A 27,743-nucleotide genomic window follows, 5' to 3' on the forward strand; every position below is an offset into this window, starting at 1 on the left:
CAGTTCTTTATTCTACAATCCTGTTCGTTCTTAAATGCGGCGTCTACAATAGAGACTTTTTATGCCCTAAGCCTTAACAAAATTCACCAATCACAGTCGAGTATTCCTCTCATACTTGACTGTGATTGGTCAATCTTTTAAGGCTTTGGGCTTGAAGTCTCTATTGTAAACGCCGCATAAATGCAATGTTGCAATTTGTCCTACGTCGATTAGCGCCGTCACGCGATTGAACCAATCAGTGACGTTGTCGAATCCGGTAGCACCAATCCGGTAAAAGCGTTCCTTTAAACGAAATTTTAGAATTAAATGACCGTTTGTCGCGATACGAGTGTACAAAGACGAACGAGCGTGCGAAAATAATAAATATTGCGATTTTGTGTATCTTGCACCAATTTCTTTTTTCACCGTTAATCGTTTAATTTACGTGCGCGGCTACGTAAAACGCATTCATTCGTTTTCGAGACTAAAGGTATCTTAAAACCGATTTAATGAGGTATGTAAACCTGATTGTTCAAAACTAAAAAAATTAAACATGGATTAAATATATTGTAAAATGTAAAACTCAAGTGATGCGGAAGTTTCTGTAAAAATATATAATTGTACAATTATTATATTTTATGTGCGTATATATTAAAATAAAGATATGATTAATAATTATATATAATTACTATTTCTAATAAAGTCATGGTACTGATTTTGTTAAAATTTGTACACTCTGATTTGTATTTTAAAGCATGAAAATTATGTGTGTGTATGTTTGAAGAAAGGTATTCAATAAACAAAATCAGTCATGATATTATTAGAATCAATGATATATGCGCGAGTAAAAATTTGAAATTTGATATATTCTGATTATTTTATTAAATCGTACACGGCGCATTATGACTTATATAGATCGCTTTCTTTTTAGAACTAACAAACTGTTGAAAAATTTATAAAATTGATTTTTCACCGAGATTGTTTTGTATATTTCACAAAGCAAAATATATATATTGAATAATTTTGTACAATTGCGTATATTTCTTTAAATTAATGCAGATGGAGAATACATTGGATTCGATCCGTCCATCGGAAAATCCAGAAGAAATGTCATACCTGTTTGGCAGAGATCCAAGTATTTTAGCATATAGTCAGAGGCCATTTCCGTCAAAGGATACAAGAAAGAATTTACTTTCATTGTACGAAGTCGAAGAAAGTAATTCTGCCAGTGAAAATGCATCTGAACATTCTGACTCGCAAACCTTACAAACCATTAAGGTATATCTTCGACTTAAACCAGTTCCAAAAAAATTTAAATTAACTGAGGAGCAACAAGAGGCGTATAAGATCACAAATTCTACTACGTTAGTTACAAAATTGCCATTGTTGGATAATAATACAAGTTGTGTTAAGCAATCCAAAAGTAATGAGATTGTATGCAGAAAATTTACCTTTTCACACACATTTGGGCCAGAAACCACTCAATTGGAATTATTTGAGCAAACGGTACAGCAGCAGATGGTTGATTTTTTAGCTGGACATAATTGTACTATAATGACATATGGTAAGAAATACTGCGTGTTATCTTGCCATACATATGAATGTTTAACTAATAATACGATTTGGTAGGCACCACAAATTCGGGAAAATCATATACATTGCAAGGAACCACTACTTCACCTGGATTGATACCACGTGCATTGGAATTTGTATTTAATAATATTACAACAAGACCAAACCCATCTTATAAACCTTTGCATTATTGCGATGTAGTGAAACTTGATGCACTTGAACGTGCACAGGAACTTGAAGCAAAAACTAAATTGCTAACATTTAGTTTGGATAAACATCAATACATGAATGCTTACAAACAAATGCAAAAATTGTTGCAAGAAGAATCAGTTCGTCCCAGTCAATGCCATGATGCTCATTATTCGGTTTGGATTTCATTTGCAGAAATTTATAACGAAGTTGTATACGATTTATTGTCAAGTGAATGCCAGAAAAAGAGGATGCCTTTAAAATTGGGGACAGACTCTAATGGCAGAGCATTTATCAAAGGATTAAAAACTGTTTATGTTAATTCAGCAGCGGAAGCTTATCAGATTTTGATGGCGGGGCAATATAATTTGAAAATTGCTGCTACTGCATTAAATGCAAAAAGTTCAAGATCTCATTGTATATTCACAATTACATTGTTGAAATATTATGTGGAAAGTTTATGTAACACAGTTGAAGTGAGCACGTATGTATATTCTATTTATATATATTCTATACTTCTATTTCATGTATAAAATATTTTAAAAATATATTGTTAATCTTTACATCTGACAAAATTTAAGAAAAAGGTGTTGTAAACAGAAAAATATTTTAAGATATTTTTATTGAGCTATGATAATTTTTTTTTGGTTGAAAAAGAAAAAGAAAAGAATTTTTTGTCATTTAAATTGGTCATAAATATACATATGTATATACATATAGAATTAATGTTTTTTATACTATAGTTTTTCTATACTATAGTTTTTATATTAAAATGATAATTAATAATTTTTATACAGATTTACCTTCTGCGATTTGGCGGGCTCGGAACGTTTGAAGAAGACATTGAACATTGGAGACAGATTGAGAGAAGCGCAAAATATTAATACTAGTTTATTAGTATTAGGTAGATGTCTAAAATCCATTCGCGAAGGACAATCAACAAGAATGAAAACGGATGCTATTGGACCGTTCAGAGAATCTAAATTAACTAGATTATTCCAACGAGCATTATCAGGGAAGGAGCATCTAGCTTTGATAGTTAATGTCAATCCTCTACCAAATCTCTATGTAGAAACTCAAAACGTTCTAAATTTCGCTGCTATTGCGAAAAATATTATTATAGAAAAAAAGATGCAAGTACAAAAGAAATTAAAATCGAGATTTTCACAAATAATTACACAGAATAAACAAAAAGTAATTGATTGGGATTCTGCAGAATTGGAAAGTGTAGACTGGCAGCATACAGATTGTGCAGAAGAGATAATTTCGGAATGTACTACTTCTGAAGAATATCTGGATCTGATGAACGAAAACGAAAAATTAAAAAAGGAAATTGCTGCTTTAAAAAATTCAGCTTTAATCCGAGATTTTCAAAGTCGACAAGAAATGGCTGACAAGTACATTGCGATGATAAACGCACTTGAAGTAGATTGGAAACAACGTATAAACGACGTGGAAACTCAACACGAAGATGCTCTTGAATGGGCTGTGAAACAAGTTGAAGAATTTTACAAGGGAAAGCTAAATAAATTGCATAGAAATAAAAGGAGCCGTTACGAATATAATGACGAAGATAATGATCTTGATTTAACTCTTGAAGAATTAGGTGAAGAGAATGTACAACTGAGAAAAAAGAATGAAAGTTTAAAGAAGATGTTAACTGAACTAAAAGTAACAAATGAAACTTTAATTGTGGAAAAGAATAAAACTTGTTTTGAATTGAGACTGATTAGCGAGGATTTAAAAGTAGCGAAAGATCTTTTAAAAGTGGCTCAGAAAGATATCTCTTGTAATTTAGAAGGTAAAGCTTATATAGAGAAAATGGCATCACAATTACTTACTAAAGACAATCAAATAAAGAAACTCAAAGAATTTCTCAATGAAGCAAAAGAAGAATATATTACTATTACAAATGATATAAAGAAAAAAGAACAATGTATTGATAAGCAAGCAGAGATTATAGTTAAAAATGAAGACAAAATTGAAGATTTAGAATCACATCTTGAACAAGTCAATATTTGTTTAACAGAAAAAACCAGAATAGTTGAGCTTCTAGAAGAAAGATTAGAAAGCCAAAGTGAGAAATTATCCAATGCTGAGAATAAAACATTACAACTGCAAGGAGAAATTAATCAATTAAAGGAGGAAAAATTAAAGTTATTTAAATCTTATCTAGAGGAATCGAAACCATCAGAGACATCCGTTCAAGATGAATATCAAGAGATTATTGTAAAAGAAAAAATGATTATTGATAATGTATCAGATTCGAATAATATTACAGAAAGTATTCAGGAAAAAACAAACGCAGAAGTATCTGTTAATAAAATTGAACAAATTGATTCAAATGATTCAAATTCTATAGAAAAAATACCTTCAAAAAGAAACTCTAAAGTGCCACAAACTTTGCTATCCAATATTACATGTAGTAAGCCTATACGAACATTTGTGGAAACATATTGTCAGACAGATATAACAAACTGGAAGAGCTCCGATATTGAAGATAAGGTGGAAAAAGACACTCAGACTACTGCAATAATAATAACAACGGAAGATATTCAAATTAATTGTAACAAAGCACCTTTGTTAATAGAAGAAGCAGTCCAGACTGTCGAAATTGTGAATGATGATGCAAAATTGCAATTGAAAGAATTGAGTATACAATACAACGACATTAAAGCACAATACGAACAGGAATGTTTAAAAGTAAAAAAACTGACCGACGATTTATATGATATAAAGAGGACAGTGCAGTCTTTAAAAGAAGGAGATTACTCAAATAAAGCTGTTATAGATGAATATATACATTCTAAGGAAGTGCTTGAAAAACAATTGTTACTTGCTACAGAAGAAAAACAGAAAGTAGAAGAAACCTTCCTGATCTCTAATAAGGCTCTAGAACAAAAGATTATAGATTACAAACATGAAATTGATAAATTGGAAAAGGATCTTTCAACTGCACAAAATAATGGTCAAGAATATTTGGAGAAACTGGAAGCAACTCGGAAAGAATTTGATAACTATATATTAAAATGTAAACAGGAAAAAGAGATGAACGTTTGTGAACGAAATGAAATTGTTTCAATAAAGGAAGACAATGATATAGATAAAGTAAATTTAAAACAATTAGATAAACATACAGAGAACGTATTACAATTGGAGAAAAATCTAGAAACTATAGTCAAGTTAAAGGATGACATTGTTCAGTTAAATAAAAGCTTGGAAATATGTCAAAAGGAGAAAGAATGTACACAAAAGGCACTAGATGAGAATAATAAGTCACTATTGGAATTGGAAAATCGATTGGAGAATATAACTCTCAAGGAACAAGAAAAAGATACGGAGATAATGACTTTACAAAAGGAATTGAAGCACATGATACAAAGAAATGAAAATACCGAGATGATGGAAGCAGAGTTGAAAGGCACTATAAACGAATTAATCCAAATGAAAGAAACACTTTTACAAAAAGACCAATATGTCAAGGAATTAAATATCCGTTTAGAGAATTCTGAGAGAAATGCAAAAATATTTAATTTACTTGAGGACAATGCAAAGGAACGGCAAGTAGAGAATGAACGGTTGCGAAATATAAACGACGAACTAGGAAATAATTTAGCGCAAAAGGATCGCGAGATGGATGCTTTCATGAAAAACAGAGACGAGACAGTGATCAAATATGAAGTCTTGGTAAAGAACCAGCAGGAGGAATTGGAGAGGCAGAAGAGAGAAGTGATGAGGTACCAGGAATTATTCCGCAGGCAATTGACGCCTACACCGAATAAAGATGATTATAAGAAGTTGCAAAATCGTATAGAGGTTCTCCAGGATAAACTAAGAAAGTATGAAACTCCTCCTGTTAACGCGAAAGCGAAGGGTGACGACGATACTACATCGGAGGATGAGGTCCCCACTCAACGTCAACCCAAACGACGAGGGAGGAAAGTCGTTATTAAACAGGAGGATATTCCGGTCATCGAGTTATCTGGCTCTGAATCGAAACGCAGCACGAGGCGCACCGCTTTACCACCTCCGGAAATGTCAGTCGAGAGGACACGCTCTCGTAAGAAGAAATTATTCCACGAGAATGAATCGTTCACAGACATCGAACTTTGTACTCCATTACCGACCACTCGAAATTTGAGAAATCGGAAAAAATGAATAAATCATAGAGAATAAATTGCACTGTAAATATGTCATGCGGGAAGACATGCCGGAGATAACAAGAACGGGAAAATAAAAGAGATAAAATACACGAGCATATAGTACAGAGCGCCGTTCTCTTTTTTTCTGTGATATTCAATAATCAAATAAGTATCATACATATATTGTGTAAAAGAGAGAGAGAAAGTGTCACACGTACAAGAGATTATTCTTTTTTATCATAAGTATTAATAAACTTTTTTTTTATTTTTTTTTAATCTCATTATGCATTGTGTATTTATTATATATAGGCCTAGTTTATACGGATATACTTCAATACGTATTAAATACTAAATTGGCCAATCATTGTGATTCCTTTAAAGAATGGAACGGCTGTAGTTGGATAGTATAGTATTTAGTACGTATTAAAGTATATCGGTGTAAACCAGGATATAAACGCGTATATAGTATTAAAATTAATTTTATATACCAACAATAAAAAAATAGTTTCATATGTTTTACATTCTCGTTTTAAAAGATATCAAGATAGATATATGTTTTATGATATTTATTATTATAAGAAAATCTCATTATTACATTATATATCGCTCTACTTGCGTACAAATTAAAAAAATTGATTAAATATCAGGATATCATATCAATTATCATGTATGTACACACATACAAATTTTGCAATTACAAACTTTGCTCTCTTATATTTTTCTCTTACAATATAAATAGAATAATAAATTAGAATAATAAATTTCTAATCTCTCTATTACAAATATAAATTTTTAAGTGCGCTTAAACTTAATTAGATCGACAAGGTGGATGGCAAAAAAAAAAAAAAAATGTGCCTAAAATAAAATTTTTACTCGTGTGAAGAAACAATTATATAGTATTTAAATTTTAATAAACTATAAAAATATGAATGTGTATATTTTTATAAATATTCGAATAAATTTTGTAAAAAATGAGGAAAAAAATGTTTTACTATTAATCTTATCCATTCTTTTTCATTTTGAGAAAATTTTTTGTCGATTTGCGTGATACGAGTGGTTTTTTCTTCTTCTTCTTCTTCTTCTTTTTGAAATTCGCGCAAAATAGTATATACTTATGGAAACGCGCCCTCGTGATTGCAAACGCGAAACTAGCGGGTCGATTTTTCTGTACATCGATTAACATCCAACATCAACAGATATCGGATATCGGTGGACATCAGCCAGCGGTGCTGTCAACGATCTCAGCTGACGAGAACTAAAGGATAACATCGAACATGGTAATTCGCTTTTGAACACATCTAGCGACAAAATGTGCGCGTTCGTAATATATCATAATGTATGTGCATTTTTTTTTTAGTCGTTTGGCGAAAAAATAGCATCGATTATGCAGAGGCCTGGACAGGATCCTGTTGCCAAGGATGATGCCCCTTGGTGGATGAAGTATGCTGGCCGTGGACTCGGTACCGTAGGCAGTATAAGTGAGTTCGTTATAAACATATGTGTGATATTCCATTTTACATTATTTATCCTTTCTCCTCCCCTTCTTTTTTTTTATGCATTACGTATAACAATTTCATATTGTATGTATATGTTGCATGCATACGAGAGATATTGTTTGAATATTCGATATAAAATCTTGAAATAAATATCTTTCATGCTTAGCTTAGTTTATCTTCGAGAAATGTTTTTTTTTTCTTTTTTTTCTTTTATTTATTCAGCTTAAACAACATTATAAATGTAGAAATTGAGGCTGCCAATTGTTGAAGCATAACTTGTAGAAAATGGTCTTATTTATTTACAGTTGCAATCTTTCTCGGAGCTTGGAATTGCGCGTCGATACTCTTTGGTCAGATCGACTGCTTAATTGGCGGTATGTGGCAAATGATAGCCGGTTTCCTAGTTGTAATGATTGAAGCGCCCTGCTGCTGCTTGTTCATTGACTTTGTACAGAATTTAAGCGACTGGGTGGAAAAGAAACCATATTGGAATAGAGCAGCTGGTTATTGTTTGTAAGTACTCTCTCCTCTCTTTACTTATTTACTTCCTAGAATTTATTAAATACTATGAGATTTTTATATAATGTTATATATATGAATTGAATTATATCCTTGATTCATGTTCATTGATCTAGAATAGCATTGCCAGCAGTCTTCCTATGTCCAGGAATGGGTAGTATATTTGGCAGCGGTTTGATATTTACAACGGGTATAATATACGGAATGATGTCCCTGGGTAAAAAGTAAGTGATATACAATTTTTCCATAAACCTGATAGCGGTATGATTTATAGAATATCTGAACGAGAACTTTATATCAATATATATAAAAAAAAAAAGATATATAAGCGCAATCAGTCGATCATTATTAATTGTGCCATCAGGAATGACCAAATTGATATGTATAAATTGTATGAATTATATCCATATGAATAATTTTTTATCAAATTAGTTTAATTTGATGAAGCAGATTTGTAAAATGCACATCAGAAACTGTACCATCAATATTGTCATCTCATATTGATACTTTATATGTATATTGTAAAAGCTGTTATCGTGCCAAACTCATTTTATAGATGCAAAAAATTGTTAATATGGCTATAAATTGTAAGAAACATTTACATTGATTTATTTTCTCCTAAGGTTGTAATCCAAGATGGTTGATGGCATTGCAATAAAATTTCTTAAAAGTATCAAATTTTTAGAGTTTAGAGAAATAGATGCGAAGTACATTTATCTATTTCTCTTATCTATCAACAGGATATTTGTCATACAGTTTGGCATTGATGTAACATTACATTCATGTGTTACATTTATAAAACTGAATAATGTGTAATGTGATTATAGTTTTTAATGCACAGTGTTTTTCTTTTCCTTTTTTGCTTGTGGAAAGGTGGAAGAATTGATTTTTTGTGTTATGTTTGTCTTCATTTTAACGCTTTGCTTTGGTTTGTGTGGGGAAAAATATATTTTACAAAATTATTTTACAAAGAATTCTTTTTTCATGAAATAAACTGTCAAAAATATTTGAACATTGTGTCGAAGCTTTGACAAGACAAGGCTTGATTCTAATTTTAATCGTCGTGAACAAAGTTACCTTTCATGAACATTAATAATAAAATACTAATTTGTAACCTGATAACACAGAGGGTCCAGGCCCGACCCAGCAGGAATGACGTCGGGTGTGGGTTCCCCACAAGGTACAGTGCCTCCTTCTACAGATCACCATACTACTCTCATGGAGGATCCTGACGTCTGGAGGCCTACATAAATCATCAAATATTCATTGCAACACTTCACTAACCAGGCAATAATATGTAATATTTAATGTTACTACTGCATCTAAATGCTTTATAACATTTCATTATAAATTTCCATTTGTATCGTATTTTATTGTATTGCTGCTTTAATTCCACAGTTGAAAATATCTTTAAATAATGAAATTTGAAGACAATCTGATAAATTTATACAAAATGATGTCTTCTAGATAATTAAATGGAGAGATAAAATTAATCAAGATTTAAAAAAAAAACAAAATATAATTAAATTTTAAAATTATTTTAAAATTTGAATAATGTTACATTTTTTTTACTAAAGAAATAAGACTTAGTAGTAATTTGCAATATCTCCAAATCTCATTGTTTCAAAATATCTTTTAATATTGAGTTAAATTATTGATGTTTATCTATTCAATCAGCATGTTGCATGTTTGTTTTTATGAGCTTTTTATGAGCATTTCATTACATAAACTATTATATATACATAATACAGTATACATAATAAAGTATTATATATACATTGCAATATTTCTGCTTTAATTACATTTTACAGTTAATTCTTAATTATATATATACATACACATTTTTTGTATTAATTAATACAATATATAATCTTATTTAATAGTTATTAAATTTAATTAACAAATGCATCAATATATCTCTATAATTGTATGTAAATATACAGAAAGGAATCAATTTTCAAATATTTTGACATTTTAGAAGAACATTAGAGATAAAGTTTATAAAAATATTTGAATAGAAAAAAAAAGTTTTTCTTCTGGTATGTGTAATAGTTTTCGATTTTATTATATATACACATATCCACTCATCCACCCATTTACACATACACACACATTACATGTGTATATATATGTATATATATTCAGATATTTACCAGGTATATAAATATGAAACCGGAATTTGCCCATAGATGGCCCTAGCTGTCAATGTAGTTATTGTCAAACCGCGTCATTGGCGCCATTTTCTTGTTTTGACATCTGATAAAGATTTTTAACTCACAACAATACAAGTTTCATACAACAACATAGTTTTTAATAGCGTTGAACATGTCGAATTTTGTGCCTGGAAACTACGATTTGCGGACAGCATTGATTTTCTGTTACCATTTGAAGAAAACTGCTGCAGAATCGCATCGAATGCTTGTCGAAGCTTACGGTGAGCATGCTCTTGGTAAATCACAGTGCTTTGAGTGGTTTAAAAAATTCAAAAGTGGCGATTTTGACGTGAGAAACGAAGAACGTGGAAGACGACCGAAAAAGTTTGAAGACAGCGAATTGCAAACATTGTTGGATGAGGATGACGCTCAAACGCAACAACAACTCGCGAATCAATTAAACGTGACACAAGAAGCCGTCTCCATACGTTTGAAAGCCATGGGAAAGATCCAGAAGATGGGAAACTGGGTTCCACATGAACTGAACGAAAGACAGCAGGAAAACCGAAAAACCACTTGCGAAATGCTGCTCGCTAGGTACAAAAGAAAGTCATTTCTCCATCGAATTGTGACTGGCGATGAAAAGTGGATATATTTCGAGAATCCTAAGCGTAAAAGATCATGGGTAACTCCAGGCGAATCATCGACTTCGACTGCAAGACCAAATCGCTATGGACGGAAGACAATGCTCTGTGTTTGGTGGGATCAGAAGGGTGTGATCTATTATGAGCTGCTAAAACCTGGCGAAACCGTTAATACTGAACGCTACCGGCAACAAATGATCGATTTGAATCAAGCTTTGCGTGAAAAACGACCAGAATATCAAAAAAGGCAACACAAAGTGATTTTGCTTCATGATAATGCACCATCACACACAGCAAAACCGGTCAAGGAAACGATTGAGGCGTTTAGTTGGGAAATACTTTCGCATGCGGCTTACTCACGAGACTTGGCTCCATCCGATTACTACTTATTTGCATCGATGGGACACGCACTTGCTGAGCAACACTTCACTTCTTACGAAAATGTACGAAAATGGCTCGATGACTGGTTTGCCTCAAAGGAGCAACAGTTTTTTTGGCATGGCATCCACAAATTGTCAGAGAGATGGGAAAAATGTATAGCTAGCAATGGGCAATACTTCGAATAAAATATTTTTTATTATTTTCATACAATAAACGTGTATTTTCTATACCAAAATTCCGGTTTCATATTTATATACCTGGTATATATATTGAAAATTTGAAAAATTGGCGATGATTCCTTTCTGTGTAACTATTTCCGATTAATTATGATACTGTGCTCTCAGCAGTAAGTGCACACTAACATTACATTCCTATCATTATTTAATACCTAACTATGTTTATTAATATTTTGTTATAATATTGGTGCAATATTGAGTAATGTTTCATCAATATTGACATGCTTTATTCGGATGTTGGCATTTCTTTATTTGCAACTTGAAAAGAATGCATGTGCTGATTCATATATTTAAGATATTTTTCCATTACAATTAATAAAATAAGCTCGCAAAAATCCGTCAGACATCTTATATTATAGTTATGGGTGTATGTGTCAATTTTCATTTTACTTTATTTTGAAAACATAGAAAATTTTGAACATATTCGTTCTAAATGAACATTTCTGGTCTCACATGTATGATAGTTATTTTGAAAATAACGAATTTTTAATGCGAATTATGAATACATATAAACAAAATTTCTTTAACAAAGAAAATTATATTCTTTGGTTAATTAAAAAAAAAGATTCTCTTTTTAAACAGGTATAATTTAACAGAATTTTAATTTAAATATTTTTTGTATAATATTTTAAATTGTTATGCATATAATAGCTGTGCATATAATATGCTATTTCAAGAATTTCTTTTTTTAAATAATTTCAGAAATTTCATCTAATAATGGCTGTTAAAAAAATATAAAAAAATATTGTAACAGTGGGATACTCTTGTTAATGTCACGATAACAGAACAAAATGTCTATGTCATTCTAGGATTCCATAAAAGAATAAATAATTTTTATATAATAATTTATTTTAGCCATAGAATGACATTGGCTGTTCTTTGTAAAATGGTACTTATACAGGATGTCCCATTTTAATCTCCTCAGGCAAATATCTCAAAAACCAAGCCTGGAAGAGAAAAATGTTTCAGACAAAAGTTGTTTGGTTTCGAGAGGGCCATAAGATGGTGACAATGATTTGACCTTGGAAAATCATTTGAAGGTCATGTGAAGGTCAACTTTAAAATCTTAAATAGATACCCCCATTTTTTATTTAGTATTCTTGTAGCTGATATCGAGAGCTTTCCAAAACACTATAATAAAGTATTTTTTTATTAAGTACTTTTCAAGTTATTTTATATCTTAATCTGACATATTTTGATATAAAAAATTAAATATCTCGTAAAATATTTAGTTTTTGATAATCTTACCGTAATACTTCTATGTACAGAATAATGAGACAAATCAATTAGTATAAAAAAAAAATTGTTTTTAAGAAAATTATTTACGATGTATTTTTTTAAACAATTATTTGTTTTTTTTTGGCACTAATTAATTTGTCTCATTATTCTGTACATAAAAGTATTACGGTAAGATTATCGAAAACTGAATATTTTACGAAATATTTTATTTTTTATATCAAAATATGTCAGATCAAAATATAAAATAACTCAAAAAGTACTTAATGAAAAAATACTTTATTATAGTGTTTTGGAAAGCTCTCGATGTCAGCTACAAGAATACTAAATAAAAAATGCGGGTTTCCATTTAAGATTTTAAAGTTGACCTTCACATGACCTTCAAATGATTTTCCAAGGTCAAACCAATGGTACCATCTTATGGCCTGCTCGAAACCAAACAACTTTTGTCTGAAACATTTTTCTCTTCCGGACTTGGTTTTTGAGATATTTGCCTGATGAGATTAAAATGGGACACCCTGTATATGTGCCTGTAAAACAATAAATATAGAATTAATGTATGTATTATATTAATAGAAAGAAATAAGAATTCTTGAAAAATATTAAGAAGATATCCATACTTTAGGGCACCCTTTGGCGAAATGAGAACAGCAGCAATGGATATTCAAGCTCCAGCGTCAAGCATGCGGTCCACACTAGTTGAAAATACTCAGCCGATCGGTTTGAGCAGTACCCCAAGTAGTATCGTTTGATCATTAGGAACTAATTGGGTGAGCAATCCAACGTTTCATGTGAATGATTGTGAGTGATAATTAATCATCCAAGTAAATATCAGTAACTGAGCCCACGAACATGCTTTCATTTCATTTTAGCTATAACATTGATATATATTGTAATCCGGTATTCCAATAGTGATTTCATACATTCATTATTCATTGAATCTTTAAGATAGTATCGAACATAAATTGTATCGTGGATGTACGGATTCAAATATGTTATAATTTGAAAAGATTCTGAAAAAAATTTGTTTAATCTTAATATCTAATGGGCTTTCTCCGATTTAATCTTGCTTTAAGAGTTGGTCGATTAACGAGAACACGTATGTATGCGTTTATTATACCTTATGTTTGTATCAAATGTGAGTAAAATGGAATGGAATATATTACGAGAATATAGTATGGAAGAATTTGTTGCTTCATTTAGAATAATGCCAAAGTCAAAGACTGTCATAGAGGATGATGTTGTTCATGGGCCTAGTTATCCATAGGCCCATTTGTCCACTGTATGTCGTAAGACGTTAACAAGCAAAATAATAGAAAATTGTAAATGATCATGTAACCTGTTTTCAATGTAATGTATAAAGTGCTTCGCTTTGGAGAGAGATGATTATTTTGTTACAGATTAGTTAAGCAAACACACTTACAGCAAAAACATAAAATCGAATAATATTTTCATTATTATTTTGCATTCAAATTGTAAAACAGATTGTTTTTAGAATGTTATAAGAGCAGACAAGTCATGATATATTAGTTTTATGATCCTTTATATATATACATATATATTATATAGATAAGCTTCTCTCTGCCAAATAAACTATATATGCATCAAATTTAAATGTTTTAAGATAGCATTGTTACACATTTAAACAGTTTTATAATTTTTATTGGATAAATTATAAAAATTTACATCTCACAGATTACTTTAATTTTTGTGTCATTAAAATCAAGGTCTCTCATAACTAAGGTTCTATTTCATGCATATATAATCATTATCCAAAAATTACAACATTTTGAAGGGACATGTTTAGAACCTGAAATAACTTCCATATGATTCTCATAGTGAGATGTAAGTTTTTGTAAATAATTACTTATTGTGTATGTATAGTGCTGTAAACTTAATTATTATATGACCAGCTGATAAAACTGTGAATGTGCAGGATGAATTAATGCTTCAGTGCTTGTTTTAATAGTTGTAATCTAAGGATTTGGTGAATAAAAAATACGAATCCGTTTCGTCTTTCCTCGCCATGTGTGTATTCGAATTATTTTACTTCTTGCTGTTAAAGCAGAATGATGTAATACTTTTTGCGCGTGTTTATATCATTAGAAGAAATACGCGCATGCACTGATGCCTTATTGTGCGATATGACAGATTTAATGTTCTTTGCTATTTGACACATTCTTATATATATGATAAATTCTGTATAATCACATAAATATTGCATATACGTAGATTGTATCATACACATTAAATTTTAATGATAAGTTCTTCCACTTTTCTTTTTGATATGTAAATCAAAAGAGCCAAGTATTAAGCTTCCCCTAAAAAAAGTAAACTACAAGCTTCTCTTGAAGAATCCCTAGATGAGATACTTATAATTGTGTGACACTTTGTATATATGCATTAATTTCCACATATGCCTAGCACACAGTTTCTAATATTTCACTTAAATAATCGAAAATGTGTGTGTGGATTTTGTAAGTACAATTCTAAAGTATTCAGATATTGCGAGTAAATGGCATTTGTGGCACTTGGCATCCTTTGTGTGAATATTTCGACATTGTCCTATTTTATTCTAAAATACTGATATTAAATGTGCCAAAAATGCTTCTTAAGGTCATCTGAATTAAATTCCGATTAATTTATTGATAATATCTGGAGTATTTTGTTAATATACATGGGAATATTCATTTTTTGTTATATTTGACATATGAAAAATTTAATTAGAAATGAATAATATAATTCGAAATTTTGATGAATTTTGTAGACAATTCTATTCAGTTGACACCAATTAAATTGATCGGAATTTTGTCAAAGTTGTATCCTTAATCGTCATCATCATCATTATTTATTAGTTATATTTGTAATACTTGTATTGATACTACTGCTTAAGAGTTTTTTCTTGCCTTATATTTAAGCCATATTTTGATTTGCCATACATACCTGTTTATAATTTATTTAAGAAGAGAAAAGCAATATATTTATATTATTATTTGGCTTTTACTTGATTTTCATGTTATAATTATTAAATATATCAATTGCTGATATGATTATTCATACATATAGAGGTAATTATCTAGCTTATTTTATATAATCTTTTAATTATAATTTATTTCATATATATTGAAAGAAGTATGATTATTTATAATAAAATAAATTTTTGTGATTAATACTGTTCCATGTACATATATGTGCATATACGTATGCACATAAACACACAGAGAGAGTACAAACATATAATATACTACCTATAGAAAAATATCGATGTATTGAAATGATGTATGATGTGTCTGTTATCTTACAAGTATATACAGGATATTCTACTTTTATAGGATAAATCCTTATTGGCAAATTTTTCTTAATTAAATTAACAACAAAAATCCTAATATTAAGATGTCAATATATAGGGTGAGTCTCATAAAAAGTTGACCTAATCGTTTTCGAGAAAAATGTAGTGAAATTTTTATTAGACTCACCTTATATATCAATATATTTAATTTATAAGCAATTAAAAGTAAAGGGACGTTTTTCTTTATGGAGTAAACTTTATCAAATTAAAAAGACAAAAATTTTATACTTTATATCTCACTTGATTGTGTATAAATGGTGAGGGGAGATCATACAGTAGCATACATTAGTAGATTTTAATTTGTTTTGGAAAGTTTTGATATCAAAATAAGAGAAAGTTGTTATCAATGATACAACATTTTCATTGAGGAAAAATTAATCAGATATTGTTCTATATTATTAAAATAACTGGAATGGAATTCCTGCATATGCTATGTATTTGATTTAAGTTCTGAAGATTAACATTATATTAAACTAGCATATTAAATATTATTTTTGCAATTAACGAGTATAATAATCGAAAGAATGAAAATCTAAGGATATAATAGAAATTTGTTATTCTGGCGAATTATCACCAAACCATCCTGTTATTTTGGAATCTCCCCTCAATTTTCATTCTATTTTAATTATTGCCTAGAAATTCTGATCTTATGTTTTATCCCGAGATCCCCTATACATAAAAACTTTAAGATTTATTTAGTAAATGTAATAACATAGTGCATTTTGTACATCTGGACGAGTTGTTATTTACAATCAACGGACAAGAAATGTGTCTCCATCTGATTCCATCCTTGTATGCAATTTCAATTATATCGACATTTTCAAAATCTTCAGGATCGTTTAAGCCTATTTGGAAAAAAAAATGATTCAGTCAAGACTAAAAAAAAAAAGGCATTGTAATTTTACCTTGGCAAATGACTCGTTGATCAAACTCGTCGATAAATATTTCTATATCCAGTAAGTTTTTCACTTTGCTATGTTTCCTTTCTTTCACGAGATTGTGCATAAGCGGATCAATTTCTCTATTAGCTGCAGCGCAATGTAAAACCATATCACTTCTTATAAAAACTTGTTTCTCCACAAAAGGTAATCCGTCGTTTGTTATTCCCATACAAAGATATACCACTGTCGTACCGTGTCCTTTCGATGTTACCAAGCAGGACCAACCACGTGGTATAGATACTTCTGTGTATACTTCAAGAAAATCTTCAAACAATATCTCATTCTCACTAACCTCATCAAATGCTTCTTTATCCTGCATATCTAAACAATCATAATCCAAAGTAGCTAATTCTCGATTATCTATGTATAAATCGTTAGGCATTCTTAAGTTATCCTCTACAGGTTTCTCTTTCGGAAAAGAATTCGCGGTATCGTACTCGATATCGTACTCCGAAGTTTCCAGCGATATTCCATCTTCTTCAGAAGACTCATATCTTTCGATATTACATTCCATCGTTTTATTAAACGTTTTCGCGCGAGTTAATTTGTTAGATATCTGATTCCTTTTTTTATCTGCATTCATAGATTCAGTCGTTACTTCTACGAAATCTGGATTTAAACTGTTATCGTGTCTTAATGTTTTAACTGATTCTTTTATATCGGGTTTTAATTTTTTCAATTTTGAATCTTGCATAGAGACATCGTCTTCCTTATCCATATTTTTCGATAATTGGATATACAAATTATCATTTTCTTTTGAGTTGTATACATAGTCTTGTGATTTAGAATAAGTGTGATAATGCACATCAGTATTTTCATTTTCTGTATCTTCATTGTCACTCAGACTTTTCTTTCTTCTAGGTATCAAAAAGGTCTCGCTCTCTTCCGACGCTTGTTCCTTTCTAGATATCAAATTCTTGATATCTACTTCCTGTTGATTTAAGCTGTCTTTATCTGTTGACTGCATGTTACTGACCGAGTGGAAATTTCTACTTGGTACAGCTCCTGGACGCAATCGACATTTCTTGTATTTAATCTGTAGCGACAAACAATAGATACAATCTTCAGTAATATCAATGAAAGTGTATTTGCTATCATTTTTAATTAAGCATACTTGCTAACTTTGCATATATTTTGTATTCATCAAGCACCTTTATTACTTGTGGTGGTACTCCACTGATCCAATGTGTAATAATATCATTCTCGTGAAAATGTCTGCTACATATATATGTGTCATCAGTGACAGTATAATTTTTAATGGCAAGAGCATTTTGCCATTTCCTGCGTGTTTCTGTATCTTTAGGAGCTGAGAAAAAACTATAATTGTTCCTTTTATAATTGCTTTCTTTACACAATGCACATTTACGAGTCATGATTCTAAAAATATTGAAAAAGACAAATTTAAAATAATTTATTTTAAATGACACACAGAGAGGTATAAAAAGAAGATAATTATATATATATACTGGGTGGCCCATTTTAATCCATCCAGTCGAATATCTCAAAAACCAAGCCCGGAAGAGAAAAATGTTTCAAACAAAAGTTGTGTGGCTTCAAGGGGGCCATAAGATGGTGACAATGACTTGACCTTGGAAAATCATTTGAAGGTCATGTGAAGGTCAACTTTAAAATCTTAAATGAAAACCCCAATTTTTTATTTAGTATTCTTGTAGCTGACATCGAGAGCTTTCCAAAACACCATAATAAAGTATTTTTTTATTAAGTACTTTTTGAGTAATTTTATATTTTAATCTGACATATTTTGATATAAAAAATAAAATATTTCGTAAAATATTCAGTTTTCGATAATTTTACCGTAATACTTCTATGTACAGAATAATAAAACAAATTAATTAGTGCCAAAAAAAACAAATAATTGTTTAAAAAATACATTGTAAATAATTTTCTTGAAAACAATTTTTTTTTTTATACTAATTGATTTGTCTCATTATTCTGTGCATAGAAGTATTACGGTAAGATTATCAAAAACTAAATATTTTACGAGATATTTAATTTTTTATATCAAAATATGTCAGATTAAAATATAAAATTACTCAAAAAGTACTTAATAAAAAAATACTTTATTATAGTGTTTTGGAAAGCTCTCGATGTCAGCTACAAGAATACTAAATAAAAAATGCGGGTTTCCATTTAAGATTTTAAAGTTGACCTTCACATGATCTTCAAATGATTTTCCAAGGTCAAATCATTGTCACCGTCTTATAGCCCCTTTGAAGCCACACAATTTTTGTTTGAAACATTTTTCTCTTCCGGGCTGAGTTTTTGAGATATTCGACTGGATAGATTAAAATGGGCCACCCAGTATATATATCCTACATGCTTTCCATCACCAATTTTTTTCTTTAAGTTTTAAAATATATAATAAAGTTTATAATGGGATTAAGTACTGAATATTTATTAAAATAAGTATAATAATCAATTATATATAACATACTTTTTCTGAATATTTGATTCAATACTTATTGTTACAAGCGTCAATTTTTCCAGTGTATATATGATTATCCTGATGTAACTGGGACAAGTAACTTTATATTGTTGTAGATTTTAATCTTCTTTTGTATGATCTTAATATAGTTGTCTACCTACAATATTATTCAAATATTGCATGAGAAAATAGGAGAGAGCTTAAATAATTCAATAAAAAAATATCTGATAATTTTGTAGAAAATATGAAATTCCACAATATATTGTTGATAAAAAGGATATCTAAAAAAATACATAGCATAAATTTTTTTGTAAATATAAACATGTCATTTAAGATGTAGGAAACATTTTCAGTTGACTCCGTTATTTCTTGCTAGAAATAATTTTATAACAATTTACGTATCTCTACGAAAAAATTGAAATTTTCATTTTAAGCAAATTACAACTTTCTAAAAATTTGTGGAGATTGTAGAAATTTATAGTAAGTTGTAGGAAATAGTAGCGAATTGTAAAAAGTATTTACAAATATTTATAAGTTTCACGCGAGCGATATAGTAAATTATAGATTATAATTAAACTCTATAATATGTATGTATATATGTATGTGTATATAGTTATATAGAAAATCATAACTCTTTATATAAATTTATGAAAAACTACAAACATAGGCCAAATCGTAGTTTGACGTGAAAATTACTCTTAGAAATCTAAAAAGTTGTAGTTACATTATAAAAAATTGTAGTTCTCGCATAATCTTCGGGTGAAAGGAAAAAAATTATTTCCACCAGGATTATATACTTACTTATATACATACGAATCATTTCTGTGGTACAAATATATACATATTATTGAACACCATTGGAGGTGACACAGACAGATTAATCTAATCTAAGTTCCAGTGTAAAGTCAATTAAAAACAATTAACAAAAATACAGGCTTTTTTTATAGGTTATACGATGTTTGGGGCTGACTGTCAGCCGCTGACATTACATTACTATGGGCCATGGGCGCGCTATTTAACGACCGCAACGCTCACGGTATCGTTTCATCCTTGTTGTTCACCGAAAGTCAAACAAAGGCAGGTGGTGCCCTCGAGCGTTGCAGTCGTTAAGTGGAACGCCCCCTATGAACTTTCTCCCCAATTGGCTATTAAATAGAGAATTTCTAGAATCTTGCTAGGGATTTCGGAAATTTTCTCCATCCAATAACCAATCGGTGTCTCCAATACAACATATGTACATACATACATATACAGGGTGTCCCATTTTAATCTCCTCAGGCAAATATCTCAAAAACCAAGCCCGGAAGAGAAAAATGTTTCAGACAAAAGTTGTTTGGTTTCGAGGGGGCCATAAGATGGTACCATTGGTTTGACCTTGGAAAATCATTTGAAGATCATGTGAAGGTCAACTTTAAAATCTTAAATGGAAACCCGCATTTTTTATTTAGTATTCTTGTAGCTGATATCGAGAGCTTTCCAAAACACTATAATAAAGTATTTTTTTATTAAGTACTTTTTGAGTTATTTTATATTTTAATCTGACATATTTTGATATAAAAAATTAAATATCTCGTAAAATATTTAGTTTTCGATAATCTTACCGTAATACTTCTATGTACAGAATAATGAGACAAATTAATTAGTGCCAAAAAAAACAAATAATTGTTTAAAAAAATACATCGTAAATAATTTTCTTAAAAACAATTTTTTTTTTAATACTAATTGATTTGTCTCATTATTCTGTACATAGAAGTATTACGGTAAGATTATCAAAAACTAAATATTTTACGAGATATTTAATTTTTTATATCAAAATATGTCAGATTAAAATATAAAATAACTCAAAAAGTACTTAATGAAAAAATACTTTATTATAGTGTTTTGGAAAGCTCTCGATGTCAGCTACAAGAATACTAAATAAAAAATGGGGGTTTCCATTTAAGATTTTAAAGTTGATCTTCACATGACCTTCAAATGATTTTCCAAGGTCAAATCATTGTCACCATTTTATGGCCCCCTCGAAACTAAACAACTTTTGTCTGAAACATTTTTCTCTTCCGGGCTTGGTTTTTGAGATATTTGCCTGAGGAGATTAAAATGGGACACCCTGTATATGTAATATCAGCCTCGTGGTATTTTCCGTTCTGTCAAACATTCCGTCAATTTCTTACATCATCTGTGCTGTCAAATCCTCTTTTGTCTCTCTCTATCCACACGTTCTCATTGTCCCTCGTTCTGATATGTTGTATATAGAGTGTTCAGAATATCGGAACAAAGCAATTTCTTCGAACTGAGATTATATTAATATGATATTATTCACTGTCAGCAAATGGATATATATATATATTGTAATGTGAGAACAGTCAGCATCCAACAGACGGACTTTACAATCTTCTAATATTTTCTTGAGAGGATTTAAGAGCACATTATCGTTCACCACTTATTTTCACCTATTTTTTTATTAGTTATTAACAGTGAAATTGGATTTTATCTTATCCAATCGATGCCAATTTAAATCGTAAATTTTATATCATCTGTGGATCCAATTTCAACTTGGTCACCTCATGAAAGGAAGCGTTAAGTGAAAAATATAAAACTTGGGTAGGTAGAAAAATGTACAGAATATCTCCTCATCGATTTCAATGAAATTTCGTGTACAAAATACTAAAATAATTAAAATCGTTGCGCTGTAAAATAAAATGACGTAAACATATCTACAACATAACCTGACTATGATCAACCGAATTAAACAAATTAAATAATTACACGATTTTAAGTAAATTTCTAACTTTTCGCTTAGCAAAGCGACGATTTTAATTATTATTTCTCTATTTTGCTCAATAAATTATGTAATGCTACAAAATTTTGATCCTATTGATAGAAAAAATAGTAGGGATTTTACTAATAGTAGAACTATTATATATTTATATTATATATTAATAAATTTAATATATATTTATTAAATATTATATTTATAAATATTATTACATATTTATTAAATTTAAGATTTAAAAAAAAAAAAATTATTGTGAGATCATTAAGTATGGTATTGTATTTCGATAGGAATAGATATATGCAGTAACAATCACTTTTATACCAATCATCAACAATGGCGTGGACAAATTATCAACGTACATTAGCTATACTTCAAATAATTACAGGCTCATTTAATACTTTATCAGTTAAGTAAGTGCATTTAGTATTGGTATAAAAAAATTAAATGAATTATGGCATAGAGGAAACATTAATGAATCTCATAAATAACATTAATTTTGTACATATTGAAGAGAGAATTTGACTTTAAATTTATTTAGGTACGCAGATCGACAAGTGGTACTTGGAGAAGATAAGCAACTTAGGCATTTTAATCATCCTTTTATGCAATCATTATTTATGTTTATTGGAGAGGCTCTTTGTTTCTTGGCATTTAAAATCTTTTATTATTATTATAATCGACGAGCTGTAGGTATCTATGATCTTAATTTTTTAAAGATGGATCGAGCTTATTATTTATGGTATGAATTTGTTTGCAGGATGGTTCTGTAGATAACAATGTACTCACCAAGGGTTCGAGGATTTTTAATCCTTTCATTTTACTTGTACCTGCATTGTGTGATATGTTTGCGACATCCATAATGTATATTGGTCTGAACATGACTTATGCGAGTAGTTTCCAGATGTTACGTGGATCAGTAATCGTTTTTACAGGAATGCTTTCTATTGGATTTCTTAATAGAAAATTGGGAATGAGGGAATGGATAGGCATTGGTTTTGTCATAATAGGCTTAGCATTCGTTGGTGCTAGTGATATATTAACAATGGGAGATAGTGATATCAGTGTAAATTCTGTAATCACTGGAGACTTGCTTATTATATTTGCCCAGGTACATTTTTTATTATTATCAACTTATTGTTACATTGGGTTCATCGATTGAAATTTTATTCATTTTTGTATAAACAAGTTTTTAACATGTCCAACAATTGATTCTTGTTCTATAAAGAGACTTTCGACAATTTGTTTAGTAGTATAATGTAAATTATTTTAAAGTAATACCATCAAACACACGATTTTCTTATTAACAACTTTGTGAAAAGCTTTCTAAATCATAAGATATCTTCCAAAAATTTTTGGCATAAAACTAAATTAATTTTGAATTGTCTAAATATCTACAACACCCTTTAGGCAGTGCCATAGACATAGTATATCTAGACCGAGTGTTGAGGAGTGAGGGCCAAGGTGCACGTAGAAAAGAACATACTCTGTTCCATGCCCCTTGCATTTTTTCTCACTTGCATGTAGCATAACGAAAGAGTACGCTATGCTACGGTCTACGAGCGAGAGAGAATGCAAGGGGCACGAAACAGAGTATGTCCTTTTCTATGTGCATCTTTACTCCCACTCCTTAAATAAAGGCAAACGCTCGGTCTAGATATCTTATGGGCAGTGCAAATCTTTTCTTGAGTAACAATTTTGTTCTTTAAAATATAATATAATAAAAATGTATTTCATCTTTAATTTTTTTCATTTTTAAATCTATTATTTGAATATAAATTAATGATTTTATACTAAACAATTAAAGATACAATAAAATGCCAAATTAAACACAGAATTTTATATATAAGGTAAAATTTAGAATAAAATTGGCAGTTATATTGTTAATTATTATGAGGAAGCTATTTACTTAGGAAATAAATGAATAAACTTTCTAATCAATTCAGTTTATAAATCTCTTTAAAGAGAGCTGGCAATTATAGTTATGACTTAATTACATTTGCATAATTTACGATATTAAATTGTGCACTAATATTTACTATCGCAAAATGATTTCCAAGTTCCAAATATATAGGTAATAACAGCTGTTCAAATGGTTGTGGAAGAAAAATATATGATGGAACAAAATATTCCTGCATTACAAGCGATTGGATGGGAAGGTCAGTACATTTCATGTTTTTCTCGTATAGTATCTGTCGTTATGATTCAAACTCGATATTGATATCATTCTTATTTATTATAATATTTATACTCTTTCGCAGGTATCTTTGGATTTATCGGTATTTTTATTGCTTTGATTCCTCTAAATTACATTACTGCGCCACCGCCCTTTGCTGATAATTCACGCGGCACACTTGAAGCCTCTGTGGAAGCTCTTGTTGAAATTGGAAGCAGTAGTAAATTATTGATAGCTGTTATCGGTCAGTTTATCTTTTCTTTTCTCTCCCTCTTTGTAATTGTTAGCTTTTATTATATGCTATTATTTGGCGTTACAGGTATATCGTTTAGTATTGCTTTCTTTAATTTTGCTGGTATTAGTGTTACCAAAGAGATGAGCGCTACGACGAGGATGATTTTAGATAGTGTCCGAACGATCTTAATATGGGCTTTTTCTTTAGCGTTTCAATGGCAGATCTTTCATTACATGCAGGTATGTGATTAGAGATTTTGTATATATAATTGAAATGGTTACTACTAATAAAAAAAATATATATATTATTTTAAAATAAAAATAATTTTTTTGTTATAGCTAATTGGTTTTGCGATTCTTTTAATCGGTATGGCATGTTACAACAATATCGTTATTCCGCAATTATTCCAAAAATATCTATACCGTCTAGGACGCCATACATTAGCTGACGAAGATCGTATTATTAATACCGCCGCAGATGATTTACCAGAAACAATATAAGTCCACGCAATTTGGATATTGTATGGCGCGCAATTATCGCTAGTATTAATTTCTTTTTTTTTTTGTTATTAAACGAATTATTTTAACAAGATCTATGATATTACGATTCAACAATCATGCATAATCGTAATTACAATTTCTTACTTATCTCTTTTTTTATTATTATAATTATACATAAAACAATCATACATGTCTTTATTTCTGTTTGTGTAACTTGTGGAGTATAAAGTTTAAATTAGATAAACACAGAGCTAGATTTATCTATATATAATGCAATAAGTACATATTGTGTATATTTTAATATATATTTTATTACGTTGATATGAAAAATGAAATAAAACATATTTATTATTAAAAAATGTATGGTATATTATATTTTTTATTATTATAATTATATATAAAATCATACATATCTCTTTATTCTTGTCTGTATAAATTTCTAATTATTAGCTTCTAATTATTAGCTCTCATCGATTATTTATTCTTAAAAATTCTTCTCGTTTCGTAATAAGATAAATATTGTTTATAACAAAATTATATACGATATTTATAGAAGAAATTATTAAGATTAACTTTAATTAGTTAAATTTACATTTACTTAAATTTTATAATATATAAAGAGACACAAGATATAATTTAATACTAGCAACATTTTTAGTTCAAATAAAAAAAAATGTTAATTAATTTTTTTATTTATATATATTGTATAATTCAATAATTATATTAATATGTACATATATATCACTTTTTACATTTTTCTATCTAATAAAATTTGTGTATGTATGATTCAAAAATAATATTTCAAAATAAAATTGCATTTATTTATAATAAAAAGTCATTAATTTCCTCTCTCATACTTTTTAAGGCTAATCTTTGTTGAACAGCAGATAATAATGGCATTGGCAAGGTACTTAAAATATCTGAATTTCGAAATATCAACCTGCAACTATAACAGAGATACCTCCAAACATCCTCTGCAGTTATTTTTCTTTTCTTACAACCACACTCAGTATTACCATTACAGTATATTTTGTCATCTAAACATAGAATTGTACTATTCGATTCTTCCTTTTCTTTATTATTAGAAGTCTTTGTCTCAATATTTGAAGATATCAGTCTGGAAATTTCAATCGCCCTCACAGCAGATATTTGATCATTAGAAGATGTAGCATCCAATCTTGTATCACATAATACACAATTATCTTCTGCATTTTGCTGTGCGTTGATCTTCGGACTTATTTTTTCGGCTGTACGAAATATAGTGGATATTGTACCGGAAAATTGAGATTCTAATCCTGTCGTAAAATTGCGCGCTAATGCCTGTATAGAAGTTGCTGGTGCTGTCACATTAGATTCTTTCAATTTAACAGATTTTATTTTATAATGCTCCGAATAATACACTAATTCCTGCTGTGTAAAATTTCGCAATGGTTTAAGTATCTTGATGTCATAACGAGCGTCACAGAAGTTTGCGAGCATAGAAAGTTGCGCACCTCGTCCTAAACATATATCACCCAGCGCTTTTGTGGCAATATCTATAGCAGTGTCTGCTACAAATACTTTATTACAGCCCAATTTTCGTGCTGTCGATACAAGCAATCTTCGTCGTAATTGACTTAATAGATCTGTTCTTGAAGTATTATCTGGTAAATTGTTCAATATTGTATGTAGATGATCCTGGTGTTCATGGTATATTTCTTGACAATCAATCGGTTTTACTTCCAAGATATCTTCTTTGTTTAAAACTTGATTCAATGATATAACATAACCATTAAATCCCGAATCTTCTATTTCCTTAGCAATTTTGTATTGCAAAATTTTTCTTTCATCAATCGTTCTTCCCATTATAGCACCATCTGAAGAATCTTTTATGAGCTCAAACTTGAATATACACAATACAAAATTGACTTATGTGAAACTTACCATCTATATATAAAACTATTGTCTTGAAAATGATTTTTTTATGGGCAGACTCGCTCATGCCAGATTTAATAAAATGCAAAAGCACAGTAGAATTTAATTCACCTGAGTGATCAACCAATATCGTATCACCATGGTGAATAATCTTTGATTTACCAAGAGCGGCTCTAAACTTATGATTTGTAATAGTTAGAAAACATGTTTTACAATATCCACTTTGGCCTATTAATAATACATCAATATTCTCACGCCTGCATTTTCTGCATAGTGTCATATTCCTGCAAGAGAAATATAATAGTAAAAATAATAATAATAAAAATATATTAATAATAGAATATATAGATAATATAATAGAATATGATTTTTCTTTTTGTTTAGTTGTTATTTATTATTATTTAAAACTGTACTAACGTTAATGAATCTTTCGTGTTTTTATTTATTTCGTCATTGTTACCATCATATATGCAATCATTTAGCGAACACATGTTTCTTCTTACGATCTATCACAAAAATATTTTACTCTATTTACAATTACAATTTAAAATTATTAGTTATAAACTTGTTCACTGGTTTACAGATTCTGTAACAAAATTGATTTTTTAGAATATAGAATAGGTCTCTGTTTTTTACAGCTGAACTGGCTGCACCAGTTCAGAGCCCATCCTTCTCTTTCCAATGGGAAGAGAAAAAGATAAACTCTGAACCAGTGCAGCCAGTTCAGCTGCAAAGAACAGACCCCATCCAGTGATACCAGAAAAGGTATCCTGCGCGCGCATGTATGACGAAAATTACGTCATCGCAGTAGTGTTCTAGCAAAAAATTTCAATCTTCAATGCATAGTCTGATACGGGCTTAA

The 27,743-nt window shown here is 29.7% G+C and overlaps 5 protein-coding genes across 7 annotated transcripts; 3 read left to right on the plus strand and 2 right to left on the minus strand.

The window, feature by feature from the left end:
• Positions 1-331: 331 nt before the first annotated feature.
• LOC138940971 (kinesin-like protein KIF20B) lies at positions 332-6,428 on the plus strand. The gene is made up of 4 exons (XM_070310176.1): positions 332-493; positions 1,039-1,543; positions 1,609-2,224; positions 2,538-6,428. Exons 2-4 carry the CDS (start codon positions 1,039-1,041, stop codon positions 5,896-5,898), a joined length of 4,482 nt encoding a protein of 1,493 aa, XP_070166277.1. The 5' UTR covers positions 332-493; the 3' UTR covers positions 5,899-6,428.
• A 621-nt stretch (positions 6,429-7,049) lies between these two features.
• Positions 7,050-16,173, plus strand: Fwe (Calcium channel fwe). 3 transcript variants are annotated; one of them, XM_070310214.1, is made up of 6 exons: positions 7,050-7,159; positions 7,240-7,360; positions 7,684-7,891; positions 8,014-8,121; positions 9,025-9,194; positions 13,173-13,262. In XM_070310214.1, exons 1-5 carry the CDS (start codon positions 7,157-7,159, stop codon positions 9,146-9,148), a joined length of 564 nt encoding a protein of 187 aa, XP_070166315.1. In that variant the 5' UTR covers positions 7,050-7,156; the 3' UTR covers positions 9,149-9,194; positions 13,173-13,262. The 3 variants fall into 3 exon arrangements, with proteins under 3 accessions (XP_070166315.1, XP_070166314.1, XP_070166312.1); XM_070310213.1 differs by having other exon boundaries at positions 9,025-9,184; XM_070310211.1 differs by lacking the exon at positions 9,025-9,194 and having other exon boundaries at positions 13,173-16,173.
• LOC138940981 (uncharacterized) lies at positions 15,751-20,269 on the minus strand. The gene is made up of 5 exons (XM_070310201.1): positions 20,085-20,269; positions 19,293-19,440; positions 17,989-18,214; positions 16,802-17,873; positions 15,751-16,741 (listed from the first exon to the last, which is right to left on the minus strand). Exons 3-5 carry the CDS (start codon positions 18,208-18,210, stop codon positions 16,581-16,583), a joined length of 1,455 nt encoding a protein of 484 aa, XP_070166302.1. The 5' UTR covers positions 18,211-18,214; positions 19,293-19,440; positions 20,085-20,269; the 3' UTR covers positions 15,751-16,580.
• Positions 20,270-21,413: 1,144 nt separating this feature from the next.
• On the plus strand, positions 21,414-25,264 carry Tango9 (transport and golgi organization 9). The gene is made up of 8 exons (XM_070310207.1): positions 21,414-21,884; positions 22,347-22,469; positions 22,598-22,745; positions 22,817-23,167; positions 24,131-24,215; positions 24,318-24,476; positions 24,552-24,706; positions 24,806-25,264. The coding sequence occupies exons 2-8, from the start codon at positions 22,393-22,395 to the stop codon at positions 24,965-24,967; spliced, it is 1,137 nt and encodes a 378-aa protein (XP_070166308.1). The 5' UTR covers positions 21,414-21,884; positions 22,347-22,392; the 3' UTR covers positions 24,968-25,264.
• Positions 25,265-25,715: 451 nt separating this feature from the next.
• Positions 25,716-27,548, minus strand: Ctu2 (Cytosolic thiouridylase subunit 2). Its single transcript, XM_070310204.1, has 3 exons — positions 27,299-27,548; positions 26,891-27,165; positions 25,716-26,823 (listed from the first exon to the last, which is right to left on the minus strand). Exons 1-3 carry the CDS (start codon positions 27,370-27,372, stop codon positions 25,790-25,792), a joined length of 1,383 nt encoding a protein of 460 aa, XP_070166305.1. The 5' UTR covers positions 27,373-27,548; the 3' UTR covers positions 25,716-25,789.
• Positions 27,549-27,743: the final 195 nt, after the last annotated feature.

This window comes from Polyergus mexicanus, unplaced genomic scaffold, assembly GCF_030449975.1.
Source record: "Polyergus mexicanus isolate NDT 795.1 unplaced genomic scaffold, iyPolMexi1.0 SCAF_18, whole genome shotgun sequence".
Classification (NCBI taxonomy): Eukaryota; Metazoa; Arthropoda; class Insecta; order Hymenoptera; family Formicidae; genus Polyergus; species Polyergus mexicanus.